The 19049-nt window shown below is 33.3% G+C and overlaps 3 protein-coding genes across 3 annotated transcripts; all 3 read right to left on the bottom strand.

The window, feature by feature from the left end:
• Window positions 1-4526: 4526 nt before the first annotated feature.
• Window positions 4527-9940, bottom strand: LOC132185011 (disease resistance protein RPV1-like). Its single transcript, XM_059598828.1, has 2 exons — window positions 9326-9940; window positions 4527-5740 (listed from the first exon to the last, which is right to left on the bottom strand). Exons 1-2 carry the CDS (start codon window positions 9850-9852, stop codon window positions 4969-4971), a joined length of 1299 nt encoding a protein of 432 aa, XP_059454811.1. The 5' UTR covers window positions 9853-9940; the 3' UTR covers window positions 4527-4968.
• A 1678-nt stretch (window positions 9941-11618) lies between these two features.
• LOC132185522 (TMV resistance protein N-like) lies at window positions 11619-17802 on the bottom strand. Its single transcript, XM_059599286.1, has 7 exons — window positions 17297-17802; window positions 16056-17157; window positions 15177-15452; window positions 13383-15085; window positions 12473-13264; window positions 12250-12371; window positions 11619-12102 (listed from the first exon to the last, which is right to left on the bottom strand). The coding sequence occupies exons 1-4, from the start codon at window positions 17800-17802 to the stop codon at window positions 14321-14323; spliced, it is 2649 nt and encodes an 882-aa protein (XP_059455269.1). The 3' UTR covers window positions 11619-12102; window positions 12250-12371; window positions 12473-13264; window positions 13383-14320.
• LOC132185523 (probable disease resistance protein RPP1) lies at window positions 12707-14237 on the bottom strand. The gene is made up of 2 exons (XM_059599287.1): window positions 13383-14237; window positions 12707-13264 (listed from the first exon to the last, which is right to left on the bottom strand). The coding sequence occupies exons 1-2, from the start codon at window positions 14235-14237 to the stop codon at window positions 12707-12709; spliced, it is 1413 nt and encodes a 470-aa protein (XP_059455270.1).
• Window positions 17803-19049: the final 1247 nt, after the last annotated feature.

Genomic DNA, 19049 nt, shown 5'->3' with positions numbered 1-19049 from the left:
TGACAAGGAAAATGTCATTCTCAGTGTCTTCCAACCCATCACAAATTATTCTAATTTTTTTTTTGAATTTTTTTACTATAAATTCTTTTGTACTTGTCCAGTTTTCTTTGCCAACAAAGTATATATTTTTTCCTTTAGAGCCAACCCTTGCGTTGTTAAATCTAGTGGCAATCCTTCACTATAACGTACAACATTTTCAGATAACCATCATGATCCAACCTATTCATCTCGTATATTGAATCAACTCCATGTGCACGAAGTAAAAGTTTATCTCTTCTTGTTATGGTGATTCTACTTCCTAAGCCAAACCAATCACCTTTTTAGGCTAACTTTTCTAGTTTGATTGACTTATCCACATCATCAAGAACTAAAAGTATTCTTAAACGGGAAAACCTTAGCTTTATCAAAGTACTTCCTTGATCAACATTGTCAACCACTGGACTTGAACTTCCTAAGATCTTTGAAAGAAGTTTATTTTGCAATTGGATTAGACCATCCTTTTGGCTGGAAGCTTCTTTAATGTTTTCAAGAAAACAACTACGTTCAAACTGAGCATCAATCAAGTTGTAGATGGCTTTGGAGAGAGTTGTCTTGCCAATTCCATGAGTTCCAAAGATCCCTACCATGCATATTCTGTCTTTCTTCTCTATATCCAAAAGCGACTTCACCTTTTATACACAAGACTCTATTCCAACCGGATATTGGGCAACTTGAAAGTATGTCTTTTTTACTAATATCGAATTCACCCATTCAATGATTTTACGTATAAATTCAGGTTCATTCCTGCCAATACAAAAAGATAACAAAATATCTAATGTTTTACTTTTATATAAAAAAATAAAAATTATGTATTAAACACGTAAGACTAAAGAAAAGTTGGTGGTACAAAAACTATACATACCGCAATAAATGGAATGCTCTTTTTCAAATTTAGGTGATGAATAAGTTATTTAAGCAAATTATACCATCCAAAACAAAGGGAATTGGTTGAGTTTATTTAATTCATGAACAAAAATTATTTAAAAGATTAAAAACAATTAGACATTTTTAAATGGAATATAGTTTCACATATATGAACTTCACCTGCATGAGAGCAGGTGTATGACAACGGAACCTATAAGTAGAGGGGATTTTAGAAAGGTTTCATGATTCGAGAGAGAGGGGCTCTTCCTCTCTTTAGAAAGTTGAACATTTCCAAAACCTATTCTAATATCATGTTTAATCACTTGTCTCTAAAAATTACTGTTAAAGTATTGATTAAATAATTAAATTTACTTCTTTCTATTAGTTTAAGTGTTTTAAATAAATGATAGTTTAACATAGTATATCTCAAATGCGTAGCTCAATTGGCTCGCCACTCCCTCCCCCATGATGGTGGCTGCCCTCTATTTTAAAAATAATAATAATAATAATTTTTTAGTTTTATCATTTTATATATTTATATTATTTATTAAGCGTGACACGTGTCATCATTTTATTGGTGTTGACGTGGCACACTAATGAAATCCATTAACTGTTTAATGAAATTTGACTGCAGGGACTAAATTGTTATTTTAGCCTTTTTTCTTTTTTTTTTTAATTAAAAGCATTCCATTTATTAAGCTCTTTTGTAATATTATTCATCAAAAAAATTTTATTAGTTATTCTAAAATGAATAACAAATTATTGAGAGTGGTTATGTTTGATATAGTTTTGAGAAGTGTTTTGAATTTTGAAAAATGTGTAAATGTAGAATTGATTTAGTAGAGGCCACATTTTAAGAAAAGTGTTGCATGTGGGTTGATAAATGAAAATTTAGCTTGGTAAAATTTTAACAAGTGTATTTGGAAAAAAAATAAAAATTGAGAACAAAAAAAATCTCTTGGACGTTGGCCTCCACCAGCTGACCCCATCCCTTCACTTAAGGGGCGAGGTGGGTTTCCTTCTGCGAGAATGGGGTGGCTCTCTACTTGCCTACATTGAAGGGGCGGCCTTCAACCACAAGGGCAGTTTTCACTTCTTTTCTTTCTTTTTTTTTTTCCATTTTTTATTTATTTTGCTTAAACAATAAGACCAGCTTCCACATCTGAAAAGTGAGCATATATATGTTTTCAAATATTCGATTACGATGGTGTGTAGGACGTTTTCTAAATTTTTTTTTTTTTTTTTTTTGTAAAAAATTTTGTACTTTGTTTTGAAAAATGTTTTTATTAAAAATTAATTTTCCAAAAATTATATTTAAAATTTAAAAAAGTACATTATAGTATTTGAAATCTCTAATTAGATTTTTTTTTTTTTTTTTCTCAAGGTGGGATTAATTAATCTCATATGTTCTCCTTCTGTTATGAGCATCTAGAGAAACTTGTTTGGCAACTTCCTTCTTGCTGTCTTTCTACCACAGGGGAAACAATTGTATGTGAACTTGTCAAGTCAATTCTAAGAGTCATTGTAGTTTTTATGAGGAGGTTGTGATATTGAAAGCACTGACGACTATTCATGCACATGCATTTCTCCTTTTTTGACCAAGAATAAATCAAAGAAAGGTAGGCCATGAGAATAAATCAATGGGTAAAGTTTATCTGGATACCAAGACTCTCCCTTCAAGTCCTCCACGCAATATTATGATTAATGTTAAATTCGACATGGGCCCATGATGTCCATTACTTTCAAGTGATCATCAATAAGGATGATGACATGAAGTCCTTTTATTTTATATTAATGTTGGTAAAACATGTTACAGAACACTCTGAAAATTATTGACCTGCAAGGTGACAGCAATGACCAAGCTGGGGTAGTTTTTCATCATATTAGTCTTCGAGAAAAATATATCTTGACATAGTGTCTAATTAAAATGAATTATGAATTACATAGATAATATCTAAACTCAAAACCTATTCGAATATCATGTTAATCACTTGTCTCTAAAAATTACTGGTAAAGTATTAATTAAATAATTAAATTTACTTATTTCTATTAGTTTAAATTTTTTAAATAAATGATAATTTAGCATAGTACATCTCAAATGCGTAACTCAATTGGCTCGCCACTCCTTCCCCCAAGATGATGGCTGCCCTCTATTTAAAAAATAATAATAATAATAATTTTTTAGTTTTTTCATTTTATATATTTAATATATTTATATTTTTTATTAAGGGTGACACGTGTCATCATTTTATTGGTGTTGAAGTGGAACACTAATGAAATCTGTTAACTATTTGAAGAAATTTAACTTCAAGAACTAAATTGTTATTTTAGCATTCTTTTTAATTAAAGGCATTCCATTTATTAAGCTCTTTTGTAATATTATTCATCATTTTTTTTTATTTGTTATTGTAAAATGAATAACAAATTATTGAGAGTCACTATATATGTTTGGTATAGTTTTGAGTAGTGTTTTGGATTTTGAAAAATGTGTAAATTTAGAATTGATTTAGTAGAGGCCACATTTTAAAAAAGTATTGCATGTGGGTTGATAAATGAAAATTTAGTTTGGTAAAATTTTAAGAAGTACTGTATTTGAGAAAAAAATTAAAAAAAAAATGGTTAAATACTAAAAAAAACCCAAGGTTTGAACTCTTTATTTTTTGCTCTCTAAGTTTTCATTTTTATCAGAAGAGGTACATGTAGTTTTCATAAAGACGGAAATGGTACATCTGTTAAAATTTCGTTCAAAACTGAACAGAACGACACGTCAGCACCAATCAAATTGCGCCACTTATCCTATAATTAATTTTTTTCTTTTTTCTATTTTCTTTTTTTTTTTTTAAAAAAAAAGAATTAAAAGCGGACCCCAATCCTTCACTTAAAGGGGGAGGTGGGTTTCCTTCTGTGAGAGGCACGAATGGGGTGATTCTCTACTTGACTCCATTGAAGGGGCGGCCTTCAACCACAGAGGCCAGTTTTCACTTCTTTTCTTTTTTCTATTTTTTATTTATTTTTCTTAAACAATAAGACCAGCCTCCACATCTGAAAAGTGAGCATATGTTTTCAAATATTCGAAAATTGTTTTTTTTTTTCTTTGTAAAAAATTTTGTGCTTTGTTTTGAAAAATGTTTTTATTAAAAACTAATTTTCCAAAAATTATATTTAAAATTTTAAAAAAGTACATTATAGTATTTAAAATTTCTAATTGGATTTTTATTTTTATTTTTCTCCAGGTGGGATTAACCTCATATGTTCTCCTTCTACTATGAGCATCTCTAATATTTACATATATATTCAACCCTTGAAGTGTGTTACAAAAAAAAAAAACCCTTGAAGTGTCATAAACATCTAACTGCAAGTCAAATTGTTATGTTGTAAAATCTCAAATAATATTTATTTTATAAAATCTCAAGAGAGTCATGATAAATTAACCATCCTGTTATTTGAAAACAATTTTACAAATAGTTTTACGAAAACCAAGCCAATTAACCATTCAGACACTGTTGTAATTATGGTATAATTTTCCTTTGGGTTTGAAATTAAATTCATTCTACGTATATAATTCTTCTGTGTAATACAAATGTATACTCACACACAGATATATATATATAGTTTTTCGGCATTTTTTAAATAAAAAAAGTTCAATATTTTTCTTGTAGCTTAACTTATGAAAAATAAACAAATGTAAATTATGAAAGATTTTTAACATAAGTCTTTCCGTATTTTCTTCTAGGACATGACGAACATCTTCACGAAGCCACAACCAGCTACTATGTTCCTCAGGTTCTTTGGTGATTCCTCTTGAACAATTTCTCAACCCATTTCTTGCATCAAATCATGCATAAGTAATCTCCTCTTAAATGAAGTAATATATATGAGAGACTTATCTACAAGCACTTCAATACCATTTTTTGGAAAGAAATTACTTTTTTTTTTTTTTTTTAATATTCCAATGACATAACCTTCTTTCCGTCCTCTGAAAAAACATGCAATGACAAGGAAAATGTCATTTTAGTGTCCTCCAACCCATCATAACTTATTCTAATTTTTTTTTGAATTTTTTTATTAGAAATTCTTTTGTACTCGTCCAGTTTTCTTTTCCAACAAAGTATATCTCTTTTTCTTTAGAGCCAAGCCTAGCGTTGTTAAATCTAGTGGCAATCCTCCACTATGACGTACTGCATCTTCTGCAATTTCCACATAACCGTCATTAGGTTTGTCTCTTTTAAAGGCATTCCAACAAAAAAGTTGAAGAGATTCATCATGATCCAACCCATTCATCTCGTATGTTGAATAAACTCCATGTGCAAGAAGTAAAGGTTTATCTCTTGTTGTTATGATAATTCTACTTCCTAAGCCAAACCAATCACATTTTCCAGCTAACTTTTCTAATTGGAGAGAATCATCCACATCATCAAGAACTAGAAGTATCCTTAAACGGGAAAGCCTTTGCTTTATCAAAGTACTTCCTCGATCAACATTGTCAACCACTTGACTTGAATTTCCTAGGATCTTTGAAAGAAGTTTGTTTTGCAATTGGATCAGACCATCCTTTTGGCTGGAAGCTTCGCTAATGTTTTCAAGAAAACAACTACATTCAAACTGAGCATCAATTGAGTTGTAAATGGCTTTGGAGAGAGTTGTCTTACCAATTCCACGAGTTCCGAAGATCCCTACCATGCGTATTCTGTCATTCTTCTCTATATCCAAAAGCGACTTCACCTTTTGTACACGAGACTCTATTCCAACTGGATATTGGGCAACTTGAAAGTATGTCTTTTTTACTAATATCAAATTCACCCATTCAATGATTTCACGTATAAATTCAGGTTCACTCCTGCCAATACAAAAAGATAACAAAATATCTAATGTGATGCTTTCATACAAAAAGAAAAAAAGAAAAAAAAAATTATGCATGTATTAAACAGGTAAGACTATAAAGAAAAGTTGGTGGTACAAAAATTATATATACCGCAATAAATGGAAAGTTCATTTTCAATTTTAGGTGATGAATAAGTTATTTAAGCAAATTATACCATCCAAAACAAAGGAATTGGTTGAGTTTATTTAATTCATGAAGCACACAATGAAACTAAGAATAATCCTCTAAGAGAAACGATTAGGCTCACCACAGATGTTCTCTCTAAGCACAACCTCTCACGAAACCTAGGGTAGAATTTCGTTCATTCTCTCTAACAATAGAGATGAATATATATGAGTCACTAAAACCCTAGACGCATCACACACTTTACACACGTTTAAAAATAGAATCTGATGTGTGGTGTCCGGACAGAGGAAATGCCTGTCCGGACGGCAACTCTAAAAACAAGTTCGAAGACGTACGAGTCCGGAGAGCATGCAGATAGGAAGCAGACGGGAACTTTATGGAAATTGTGTCCAGACAGGCTATTCTCATGTCCGGACAGCTAGCATGAAAATCTAAATTTGAGCTCTCGGATTTCCACGTCTGAATGGGTAATCTTCCCGTCCTAGCGACCTTGCCTTGTCGATGGATCTTGTTGCTTTGGAACTTCCGTTTTGATCACCGAATTAGCCAACAAAAGAACTAACAAAGAGGACCCCTAACATTACTCGGTTATAAATACTTGTTTCCTAACAGCCTCCTAGACAAATTAGCCACACCTCTTAGGGTTGTCTTCCACCCTTTCCCCTTCATTTCATCATCTTTGAACATTTTTTCAAGTTTAAGAGTGGTTAGAAATATTGGTTTGATTTAGTATTTTTGACGGATCTATGTCGTACAACAACGATAGAATGTATTGTCCCCTTTATTTCTACTCTTTAGGATCTTCATTAGCTCGTCCAAGCACCATCAGAATGATGCGTATTTTTACAATGATTGAAATCTCTGACGCTTCAATGGCTTTCAAGAAGTGCTGTCGAAATTTTTCGACACTTCTAAGCTTGTCGGCCATGAAGGAGTTGATTCACATTTGACACAAATTTGTGTATAGATGGGCAATAAAATTTTTGCGAGTATCTTCACTTCTAAAACTCAAGAATACACAGTAATCCCATTGAGGCATGAGAGAGAAAAGGAAGAGGAAGACGAAGAAGCTCCGTGGAAGGCCATGGACGAAGTTGCAAGACTACTACTTACGAGAGAAAATTGAGATAAGAGAACTGCAAAGCCGCCTGCGTCATGCAACACGCGCACACATAACGTGAAATGTGACACGTGCAAGGGCAATGGCAATGACAATGGCAATGGCAATGGCAATGTCTTTGAGCACTTTGAGGTGCACATTGCACTTTGCACGAGAGGCTCCGTAGAATCCTCGAACGATTCTCGATTGACTAAGAGAGCTTGGTTGACCAAGCCAACCATTTCAGATGCAAAAATAATGATATATCTAAACATTTCTAGCCGTTGGAATGGGTTAATGTGCAATTTATGATGTCTATTAAAGTGGAATTGGTGGTCACATTTTGTGATGGTTAGATCAAATGATCTTGGACCATTTGATGTGTCCAAAATCACTATAATATGACCATTTGGTTGTAGGCAAAGACACAATTTCATATGGACAAAAATTTGCTACAAATTGGTTTATAGCTAATTCATACAAACTAATCTAATAAAGTAACATGTGTCCCTTACCTATTAAAAAAACATATGAGAAGCATATATTATTAAAAAAATATATGTTTTTCTCACATGTTAAGAGATACATGTCACTTTATTAGACTGGTTTATAGTTTATAGCTAATTTTTGTCTATCTCATATACTCTCCTATAAACTATCTTTTGTGCTATTCTCTTGTTAAGGTATTTATTGCTACTCTAAAAAATGCTATTTTCAAGTAAAATTTGGGCTTCATTGTATCCTGTAAGCTATTTAGTCAATTTCCTTAGCATTTAAAAAGGGGACAAAATACATTCTAAACATGTTGTCATTTTGATCCAAACTTGAAGTCCTAATTATTTTTGCCTTCATATTTTCATTATATTTTCAAGTTGTCTTCTTTCTAATATTTATATATATTAGCTATAGAGTGACATTTTTATATTAATATTAACAAACAATTTAAAATATAAAATATTTATAAGATATTCAAAACTGATTTTATGTGTACCTCACATCAAAATATTTTTTATAAGAAAAATATAAAAAAGCCCTCTTAAACTACCAGTTATTTTCGATTTAGCCCCATAATATTTCAAAAGTGATAAAGTAGCCCCCAAAACTACCAAACTATTGCATTTTGACCACTCCGTTAGTCCAAACCGTCAGTTTGGACGTAAATTCAAAACGACGTCATTTTGTTGAGCGGCTACTTTATCACTTTCTGAACATTAGGAGGCTAAAATGAAAACGGCTAACAGTTTGGGGAGCTTTTTTATATTTTTTCCCAAAATTTTTTTTTTCATAAAAGGGCATTGTAGTAACTTACCCATAAGAAAACGACGTTGTTTTGCAGTTTCCGTCCAAACTGACGGTTTTGACTAACAAAGTGCCCCAAATGCAATAGTTTGGTAGTTTGGGGGCTACTTTATCACTTTTGGAACATTAGGGGGCTAAATCGAAAGCGGCTGGTAGTTTGGGGGGCTTTTTTATATTTTTCCCATTTTTTAAAATAAAAACTATAAAACATTCTCTAAAATACACTAACAAATGGAACCCATTTTTTTCAATCGATCAAGGAACAAAAATATGTTTTTCCAAAAACTATTTTTATATTTATGTTAGATCATTACCTCTTTAGAAAGACATTTTTTTTTTTAAAAAAAAAAAAAAAAAAAAAAAAACCTTCCAAAATACATTAACAAACAAACAGAGTTATTTTTTTATTGAGAGGAACAAAATTATTATTCTTTTTTTTTTCATCCCAAAACAAACTTTTGGAATGCTACAAATGCTGTGACACTTGGGATGCAGTGAGATGTAAACTACAAAAGGTTGATTGGCATCAGATGGTTTGGTCCACTTTTACTGTGGTTTAATTTATCCTAAGTGTGTTCATATTTTATAGTGGTTATAAAAATTGCCTTGGCAGGAAAATGGCCAAGTGGGCGTAAAAGTGGTGTGGGAGAGAATTTTGTGTTTCAATTATTTGGTGAAGTATTTGGGCTTATTGGCTTTTATAAGCTTATACACTCAAAATTGTTTTTATCTTTATAGAACATCCTAACATTGTTTCAAATCAAAAACAAAAATACAATCCAAAACATATTAATAAACGGGACCCATTTTTGGTGGAATTTTCTATTGATGTAAAAATGACTAATTACCAAAATATGATCTTAAAGAAAATGAAATTAGTTTTAGCGAATGTAGAATTCTTTGATAAGGTAAAAAATTGACCAAGAAAAAAATTTCAAAAAATTAGTAGTGCATGTTTGTAACTAGAACCAGAAAAAAAAAAAAAAAAAAAAATCTATAATTAAGGTAAGAAATACCTGTTCCCTAAATGCCACCCAGACAAATTGCTCACTTGTGTTAGGGCTGTCCTCCACTTCTGCACCATCATTTGCTTATCTTTGAACCTTTCTTCATGTTTGGCGAATGCTACTCCAAAACTCTTTCTTTGATGCCGTACTTCCGATGGATCTACCTTGTAGAACACTGGTACAACGATTTGTTCCATTGTTTCCCTACACTCAAGGATCTTTACAAGTTCGTCCAAGCACCATGAGGATGATGCATAGTTTTGAGAAAACACAATGACTGAAATCCTCGACTCCTCAATAGCCTTGAGAAGTGCCGGTGAAATGTTCTCTCCTCTTTTGAGGTCGTCATCATCTCTGTAGGTGTTGATTGCCATTCGAACCAAAGCGTCGTATAGATGGGCAGTAAAATTGTTGCGAGTATCTTCGCCTCTAAAGCTCAAGAACACATCGTAAACCCATTGACGGGTGGAAGATGAGGAAGAGGAAGTGGAAGATAAAGAGGAAGAGGAAGAGGAAGAGACTTCTTGGAAGGCCATGGATATGAAGAAGTGATTATATTGATTACTGCTTACTAGAGATAACTGCAGAACTCAGAAACACCTCTATTTGAAGTTAAACAGAGAAACTTGTTTGGCAACTTTCTTCTTGCTGTCTTTCTACAACAGGGAAGCAATTGTATGTGAACATGTTAAGTCAATTCTAAGAGTCATTGTAGTCTTTATGAGGTTTGTCGTGATATTGAAGCACTGACGACTGTTCATCCACATGCATTTCTCCTTTTTTGACCAAGAATAAATCAGAGAAATGTAGACCATGAGAATAAATCAATGGGTTAAGTTTGTCTGGATACCAAGACTCTCTCTTCAAGTCCTACATGCAATATTAATATTGTTAAATTCGACATGGGCCAATCCATGATGTCCATTATTTGCAAGTGATCAACAATAAGGATGACATGAAGTCCTTTTATTTTACATGTTAAGTCAATTCTAAGAGTCATTGTAGTCTTTATGAGGTTTGTCGTGATATTGAAGCACTGACGACTGTTCATCCACATGCATTTCTCCTTTTTTGACCAAGAATAAATCAGAGAAATGTAGACCATGAGAATAAATCAATGGGTTAAGTTTGTCTGGATACCAAGACTCTCTCTTCAAGTCCTACATGCAATATTAATATTGTTAAATTCGACATGGGCCCAATCCATGATGTCCATTATTTGCAAGTGATCAACAATAAGGATGACATGAAGTCCTTTTATTTTATATTAATGTTGTGATGTGACAATGCCAGTACGGAATTTTGTGGGTAAAAAATGTTACAGAACACTCTGAGAATCGCTGACTTGAAAGGCGACTGTAATGCCCTAGCTGGAGTAATTTTTCATCATATCAGTCTTAGAGAAAAAGTCATATCTCTACGCGATTATATGACATCGGAAGGAAGCAAGTTTAGTACGTTGGAAAGCTGATTCAAAGGTATACAAAAAGTCATGTTTCGTGAAGCTTTGCCAATTCCAACGTTTACTCGATCAAAACTGAAAACAAGTAGAATTATGAAGAAGTGGACAGACAAGCGTGTACCAAATCCAAGTTCAAACTGAATTTGGAACGAGGTGATTATTTAATCTCCAACCATATAAAAGAAAGCTACAATATAATAGCCTCACAAAGTAAGGGACATTATTTCACCAGTGCCTGCCCCCTCAAGCTTGCAAAAACAGACGTAATTATTATCTAAAAATCATTTAGTGAGAGACCCCACCCCAACCTACAGCATGTTCCCTCTTTACTATACCATGTCTTATCAAACTATGCATTTGCACTTTTAACTATTTAAAAATCATTTCAATATTGAAGACCTGAATATTATTTTATGGGTCTAAAATTTACATCTACCTAAAGCCAGGCTTACGGTTTTGATGTTCCTATAAACCGGATCCAATGGCAACAGCCAGGCTCAGCAGCATCAGTTAAACAAGTGATTAAGCGGAAGCCCACATAATAGTTTAATGCTTTCTCCAACACATGCACCCCGATAAATGAATAGCTTGAGTGATTAAAGTGGACAGGGATCCCTTTTATTTTGTAACGAAGAGTATTCATTTAATAGTTAAGATTTAAAGTTGACATATTTAACGATATAATTAAGATTTTACATTATTTAATTTTTTTTTTTTAAAAAAAAAAAACGTGTTAATATTAACTTCATATACACAATTGGATGTACAAGCTTAATTTCAACATTGACTATAAAATGGATACAATATATTTCATTTGAAATTGAAAGAACCGTACTCCGATTAAAGTGAATAGTGCTTTTATCCAACAAAAAAGATGAATTGTAGGAAATTTATATCCTTACATAACACACTACAAGAATTTTAGTCATTTAGCTCGGCCTCTTTAGCAACTAAAATTAAGCAGAAGCATAAAGCTAAAATCCAGTTTAAATGTAATTTGGGCAACGATAATAGAGTTGTGGCAATCTCCTAGGGCCTGCAGCAACATGAAGATCATGATTCAAATAAATAGCACTTCCTTTCCAAGTAAGAATAGGATAGAAAGCAAAGTACTTATTTACTTACCAATCCAAAAACAAAAGGCTATTGGGATTAATATTCAAAATGGAAAAAAAGACCAAGGGAGTATGTGCTTTAGAAAGCAGTATTTCAAACCATTTCATCATACCACTTTCAGGAGGCTGGATTAGTTTCACAAGCCATAAGAATATGGAGCACAACAACTTTGGTTTGGATAGCTTTGTAACATGCATTTCTGAAAGCCCTGCAATGGAATTCTTTTCAATCAAAAAATATCATTCTTAATGTCATAGAATTCTTTTTTATTTAGTGAAAAAAAAGAGAAGAAAATTATTCACATCAAACCCACTCGGCCACAATCAACATGAATGCCATTCAAGAACATACATACCAAATCACACAAGGGTGTTGAATCCTTTGACTCAAGGTTGCCAACTAGCCCTTTGATTGTACCACCACCATCCATCACCATTTCTCAAAATAAAGCTAATGTCTATATCACCATCATCATTCCTGTAAACAAGTAATATTAATTTCTACACCATGCTTTGAATCCCAAGGGGTAAGAAGCAATATTATGTGTACACCCAAGTTTCAATATGTGAAGCACTTACATTATTATAACCCAAGTTCTGGGGTGATTTGATTGATGTAATAGCAATTCACCATATCCTCTGCATCTGAAATTCCTTGGCAGAAGGCAGATCACAAAAGCAGGTGCCTGTAACACAGGCCTGACACATGGAAGCACCAGTTTGCCATGTAGGTAGACTTGAGTCCATCACAAGGGTGTTGAGAAGCATTTCATTCTCAGATCTTAGCAGCTATAAAATTTTCTGGTCCCAAGATTATCTCTTGTCCCTCTTTTGTTGGGGGTACAAATTGGATTCCAAGTTGCCATCACCATCATCATCATCATCACGACATCTCTTAGAAAGTTCAACACCATCCATTAAACCTATCGCTTCCTCTTCATATCTTTGTTCTATATGGAATCCGCAACTTTTAAAGAACACCGTCTTTGAAGGATTATAACTGAAATCCTTACACTCAAATTTAACTCGAAGATTATCCATCTTTAGCTGAGAATGGCATGAACCATTGTAATCCAACCATACACATTCTGAGCTGGATGACTTATATGTCTCCATGGAGGAACTATAATTGATTGGTTGACCATTATTGGTGACTTCAACATGAATCTGAAAAATATCTCCATCTTGTCCATCGCTCATTCCAATAACAGCAGAGAAAGCAAATGTTGTATTCTTTGAATTCAAATGTACAGGCCCGGTGATTTCCATTTCACACAAATTAGTATTTGAAACCTCTTTACGATAGCTGAAGCAATCTGGAATTTTGTTTCCCTGAAATAAACAGCCAAATCTACGGACCTTACGATGTCCCTATTACACGGATATAACAGATTTTCAGTGATACAACCAACAAATCAAGATACATTGTAACATGTACATATATGAGAGAGTGAGAGAGGGAGAGAGTGAGAGAGGGAGAGAGAGATACCTCACTGAATAAATGATATTGTAGAGCATTCCCTATATGTTCAGGGCAATCCGAGAAGTCAATCCATCGAAGCTTTGGAAAATTGAATATGTTATTAAATGGAAATCTTTCCAAAGACGTGCATCTACCCAAATAGACATAGTCTATATTTGGTGGAAGTTGTGGAATTTCTCGAAGCTGGTTGCAACCTTCCAAGCTAAGGCTACCCAATGGAACAAATCTGTTGAACCATGAAGGAAGGCTAACAATAGCACTACTTGATAGATCTAGACGTACCAAACTGTTGAAAGGGCATTCAAGTTGAAACATTCCTTCCAATGATTGCTGTGTTAGAGATACCGCTTCAACCCCAACAGGCTCTTGTGGGTCCACGGTATTAAACAAATGAGATCTTCTAGCTTCCTCTAAAAATATTTTCAATGACACGCACCCCTTAGCAGACACTTTTATTACATTTGGTGGGAGTCCTAGAATTTCTCGAAGCTGCTTGCAATCTTCCAAGTAAAGTTTCTTCAATCCAACAAATTTGTTGAACCATGTAGGAAGGCTAACAATTGCGCTACCTGATAGATGTAGGTCTGTCAATGATTGTTGTCCTGGAATTACCGTTCTAACCCCCACAGGCTCTGGTGGCTCCTCCGTATCAAACAATTGAGATCTTCTACCTTCTTCTAAAAATATTTCCAATGACAAGCACCCCTTAGCTTCTACCTTTTCTACATTTGGTGGAAGTCCTAAAATTTTTCGAAGTTGCTTGCATTCATTCAAATCAAGGAACTTCAATCTAACAAAACTTTCGATGCATCGTGGAATGGTAACAATATCACTCCCTGATAGAATTAATTTGTACAACATGGAGCCACAATCAAGTGTGCTGAAGATATTTGATTCTGATAGGGTACAATTTCTAAGATTCAACTCTCGAAGTTTTGAAAATACTATTGAAGAAGAATCATCAAAATAGAACCACTTGAATTTTTCGAAGGTAACAATTGTAGTAATTCTGTCCCAGATGAAATTGCAGATTCCTCTAGAGATACAACAGAGGGTATGGATTGTCTATTATCCTCTACCTTCTCTACAAACCTAACTTTTGAACAATTGTTGAGAGAAAGATACACTAAATTTTGTGACTGATAAATGCTATCTGGAAGATTCGTAAGGTTTGTGCAATTGTTTAGAAGTAATCTTTCAATCTTACCCATGTACCCAAATGATGAAGGTAGTTCTTTTATACCAGTACAACCATTGAGACCAAGAGACTCTAAATGTTGTAGTTGATGAATGCTATCTGGAAGATTCATAAGGTTTTTGGAATTGTCTAGATGTAGTTTTTTAAGTCCAACAAGGTACCTAATGGATGAAGGCAGTTCTTCTATACCAGTATCATGAAAGTAGATATCCTCTAAACATTCCATTCGACAGTCAATTTCAGGAAAGTTCTTAAGCATTGAACAACCAAAAAATTCGAGATATTTTAGAGATCTCAACTTTAAAATTTTCGGAAAACTTCTAAGATTAGAGCAGGATGTAATGATAAGCTCAACAAGCTGATCAAGGAATCCAACAGAACAATGAACCTCAACTAGATATTCGCAATCAACAAGTTTCAACGACTCTAAATTTGGGATCCTTGAAACATCCGGGATTGTTTCAAGGAATTTACAGTCATAGAAATCCATAGTTGTCAAGTTTTGGAAATGCTGTCAAGAAAAAAAAAGGAAAATTAGTTTGAACTTTGAAAGAAATTTACAACAGAATTTAAAAACACAAATATGATAATAAAAATTTTACCTGAACTCCTTCCAATATCTTGATGCGACTATGAGCCATTCTTAAAATCACAAGGTTCTTTCCACGAAAATTGGATGGAAAAGATTCTCCTGGATATTCAGCCCAATCTATCACTCTTAATTCATTAGAGTAAATATTAGGCTCTTCAGAAAAGTGTGCATTACGGTTTATAAACAGTCTGAGCATTTTCATCTTCTTGAAGGTTTTAGGACTCAGCTGTATTATGAGGTCTGGACCTGGCAAATCTATCAATATGCCCTCAACTTTGTTTGTTCCCTAGCAAGACAATGTATGGTTAAGTGTAGCAACAAAATGATAATATAAAGTCCTACATATTTTAACACTTGCTAAAACTATAATTCTAGTCTTGATAAAATTTATATCTATTTTATATAAATATATAGATATATGCATTTATTACTTTGTAAAAAGAAATAAGCTTATACTCGATTTGCTTTGTCTTTGTATTGCCCTTTTTTTATTTATTATTTTTTAGATTTTCAAAAGAGTAATTTGCCTTTTTTTTCTTAGATCAAACTTTGGCTTTCCAAATCCTATCGGGTAGAAGGCTAGAAGCCTTTTAAAGGAGCGTATGTTTGATCAACCATCAACTCTCCTGTTATTTGAAAACAATTTTACAAAAAACAGTCGGACTCTATTGTAGTTATGGTGTAATTTTAAATTGGGTTTGAAATTAAATTTATTCTACTTATTTGATTCTTTTCCGTGGCATATATGTATCAACATATATATATATTTGCATGCAAGTACTTTTAAGTATTTTTTATGAAAAAAAAAAAAAAAAACATACACTAGTGGCTTAACTAATGAAAAATAAACAAATGTAAAATTAAAAGGTATTTTTAACATAATTCTTACCATATCTCCTTCTAGGACACACCGAACATCCTCATGAAACCACAATCTGCTGCGCTTGCCAGGATCTCTAGGTGATTCTTGTCTAACAATTTCTCTACCCATTTCTTGTAGCAAGTCATGCATCACCAATGACCCCGGAGACGACTCAGTTATAAGACACTTTTCCTTTAGCTCTTTGATGCCACTATATGATATAAAACCAAAACTATCTAGCATTTTTTTGACATATTCTACATTCTCTCCTTTGAAGAAGCAAGCGATATCAAGGAAAATACTTTGTGCATTTTCATCCAATCCATCAAAACTTATTCTAAGTTTATTTTGAATATCACTGTGAGGAATTCTTTTGTACTCGTCCAATTTACTTTCCCAATAAGGTATATCTCTACCTTTTAGAGTAGAGCCTAACACCACTAAAGCTAGTGGCAATCCTCCGGCATAACGCACTGCATCTTTTGTGACTTCCACATAACCATCATTAGGTCTATCTCTATCGAAGGCATGATAACTAAAGAGCTGAAGAGCTTCATTGCAATCCAATTCCTTCACCTCATATGTTAAAACTTGATGCTTAGTTAGTAAATTTTCATCTCTTGTTGTTATGATGATTCTACTTCCTAAGCCAAACCAATTAACTTTTCCAGCTAATTTTTTTAATTGGACGGACTGATCCACATCATCAAGAACTAAAAGTACCCTTTTTAGGCGAAGCCTTTGCCCTATCAAACCAATTCCTTCATCAACATTGTCAATTGTTAGACTTGAGCGTCCTAGGATCCGAGAAAGAAGTTTATTTTGCAAACTAATCAGACCGCCTGTTTGGCTGCAAGTTTCTCTAATGTCACTAAGAAAACACCTATTGTCAAACTCAGAAGCAATCGATTTGTAGATGGCTTTGGCTAGAGTTGTCTTACCAATTCCACCAATTCCAAAGATTCCTACCATGTGTATACTTTCTTTATTCTCCATATCTAAAAGCGACTTCACAGCTTGTACACATGACTCTATTCCAACAGGATACGGGGCAACTTGAAAGCATGTTTCTTTTACTAATATCGAATTCACCCATTCGATGATTTCCTGAATTAATTCAGGTTCGTTCCTACCAATACAAAATTTGTAAAATTACATTTTGTGTTAAAAAAAAATGACTAATTTTCAAAATATGATTTTAATGTAAATGAAAGTTTTAACCAATTTAGAATTCTTTCTGATAAGATAAAAAGTGTGGTTAGAAATACCTGTTCTCTGAATGCCACCCTGACAAACTAGCCACTTCTGTTAGCGCTGTCTTCCACCTTTGAACATTCATGCGATCATCCTTGAATCTTTCTTCATGTTTAGCAAATGCTTCACCAAAAGTATTCTTTTTTTGATATCGTACTTCTGATGGATGTACCTTGTAAAACACCGGTACAACGATTTGTCCCTTCATTTCCTTACAATCACAGATCTTCGCAAGTTCATCCAAGCACCATGAAGATGATGCATAGTTTTGAGATAACACAATGACTGAAATCCTTGACTTCTCAATAGCGTTAAGAAGTTCTGGTGAAATGTTCTCTCCTCTCTTGAGGTTGACATCATCTTTGTAGGTGTTGATTCCGTTTCGATCCAAAGCGGCGTAGAGATGAGCGGTAAAATTGTTGCGAGTATCTTTACCTCTAAAGCTCAAGAACACATCGTAATCCCATTGACGATCGGAAGAGGAAGATGAAGAAGACGAAGCAACTCCGTGGAAGGCCATCGTTGAGAGTGGATTGCAGAAGAAACAACGCTAGCCAAGAATACAAGTTGGTCACAGAGGTGAGGCGTCAAAAGAAAAAAGAGCAACTTCTTGGCAACTTCCTAAAAGCTGAAGACCTAGTTATTGGAGGAGACATCTTTTCAGGCTTCGCAGTGATATTGTAAGTTTGTTGAAAGCTTTGTGTCGAAAGTGCCATTCAGATTTAAATTTTGACCAACCAGTCTTCCCAAGGACGATAAGATAATGAAGTGACCAAATTATTACTTTTCTTTCTAACCACACCTACGTTTGAGGTTTTATTCGTAACTTCCGTAATTTATACGCTGAGGTGAGTCATCATAATTTATAAAGGAGGAAAAAGATGAGCTGACTGACCATATTAAGATTATTTTCAGTTCATTTGAGTTAAATAATATTTCGCTTATTATATTGGATAAGTATTTTTATTTTTTAAAAAAATAAAAAGATAAAAATATATTTTTAATATAACAAATTAAATATTATCCAGTTCAAATGAACTTTAAAAGATCCTGCTTTGAGGTGACCGACATTGGTATCCAATCTAACCAAATTACTCATCACCCCTCTCCAACCAAATTAGCTCGTTATGGAACCTTTAATAAAGTTACCATTAAAATTAGCCTGTGCATTTTTTTTTTTTGTGTGCAGTTTTGTTTATAAGCTTATAAGTTTATAGCCACAAGCTTTGCGATGGCTTTAGTTGCAATCTGACTTTGATGAAAACTTTTTTTGGATATTAAATTTTGGTTAAGATCAGATATACTGGATTTTCATTTTCTTTATAACTTGAATTAAGATTCTATAGATTTATCCAAATACAGTTTAATTATAATTTTTATTTTTGATTCAATGATTTAGATTTTATTGACTCGACATATATATAACATTATTATTTTTTATAGATGATATAGTACATAGAAATTAAACACAAGGAAACCAGAGAAAATACCTCAAGAGACTGTATTAAAAGGAAAAGTTCCGTAAACGAAACAAAACCCAACAGGGAACATAGTTCGTGTAATGAAAGATGATAACTGTTCGAAACTTTGATGGCTGATCTGGAATTTTTTTATTAACATGTTAGGGCTGATGTGTAGCCTGTGACAAGATAGAGAAGTGATTTGACAATATTTGTTGATTTGACAATGATCATGCAAAGAGGATACACGTACCATAATAGGATTGGACCACTTGATTTTTGTTTACATGTGAAAAATAGCAAACTA

The sequence above is a fragment of the Corylus avellana genome, chromosome ca6, assembly GCF_901000735.1.
Source record: "Corylus avellana chromosome ca6, CavTom2PMs-1.0".
Taxonomy (NCBI): domain Eukaryota; kingdom Viridiplantae; phylum Streptophyta; class Magnoliopsida; order Fagales; family Betulaceae; genus Corylus; species Corylus avellana.
This window is presented reverse-complemented; position numbering and strand designations above follow the sequence as displayed.

Excerpts from the sequence above, each read along its gene's own strand:
- LOC132185523 (XM_059599287.1), bottom strand. The coding sequence starts at position 14,237 with ATGTTGTACAAATTAATTCTATCAGGGAGTGATATTGTTACCATTCCA. Across the intron at positions 13,265-13,382 it reads AATATCATTTATTCAGTGAG|GGACATCGTAAGGTCCGTAG; the intron begins GTATCTCTCTCT and ends TCCGTGTAATAG.
- LOC132185522 (XM_059599286.1), bottom strand. The coding sequence starts at position 17,802 with ATGGCCTTCCACGGAGTTGCTTCGTCTTCTTCATCTTCCTCTTCCGAT. Across the intron at positions 17,158-17,296 it reads GGGTGGCATTCAGAGAACAG|GAACGAACCTGAATTAATTC; the intron begins GTATTTCTAACC and ends TTGTATTGGTAG. Across the intron at positions 15,453-16,055 it reads GTGTCCTAGAAGGAGATATG|GGAACAAACAAAGTTGAGGG; the intron begins GTAAGAATTATG and ends TTGTCTTGCTAG.
- LOC132185011 (XM_059598828.1), bottom strand. The coding sequence starts at position 9,852 with ATGGCCTTCCAAGAAGTCTCTTCCTCTTCCTCTTCCTCTTTATCTTCC. Across the intron at positions 5,741-9,325 it reads GGGTGGCATTTAGGGAACAG|GAGTGAACCTGAATTTATAC; the intron begins GTATTTCTTACC and ends TTGTATTGGCAG.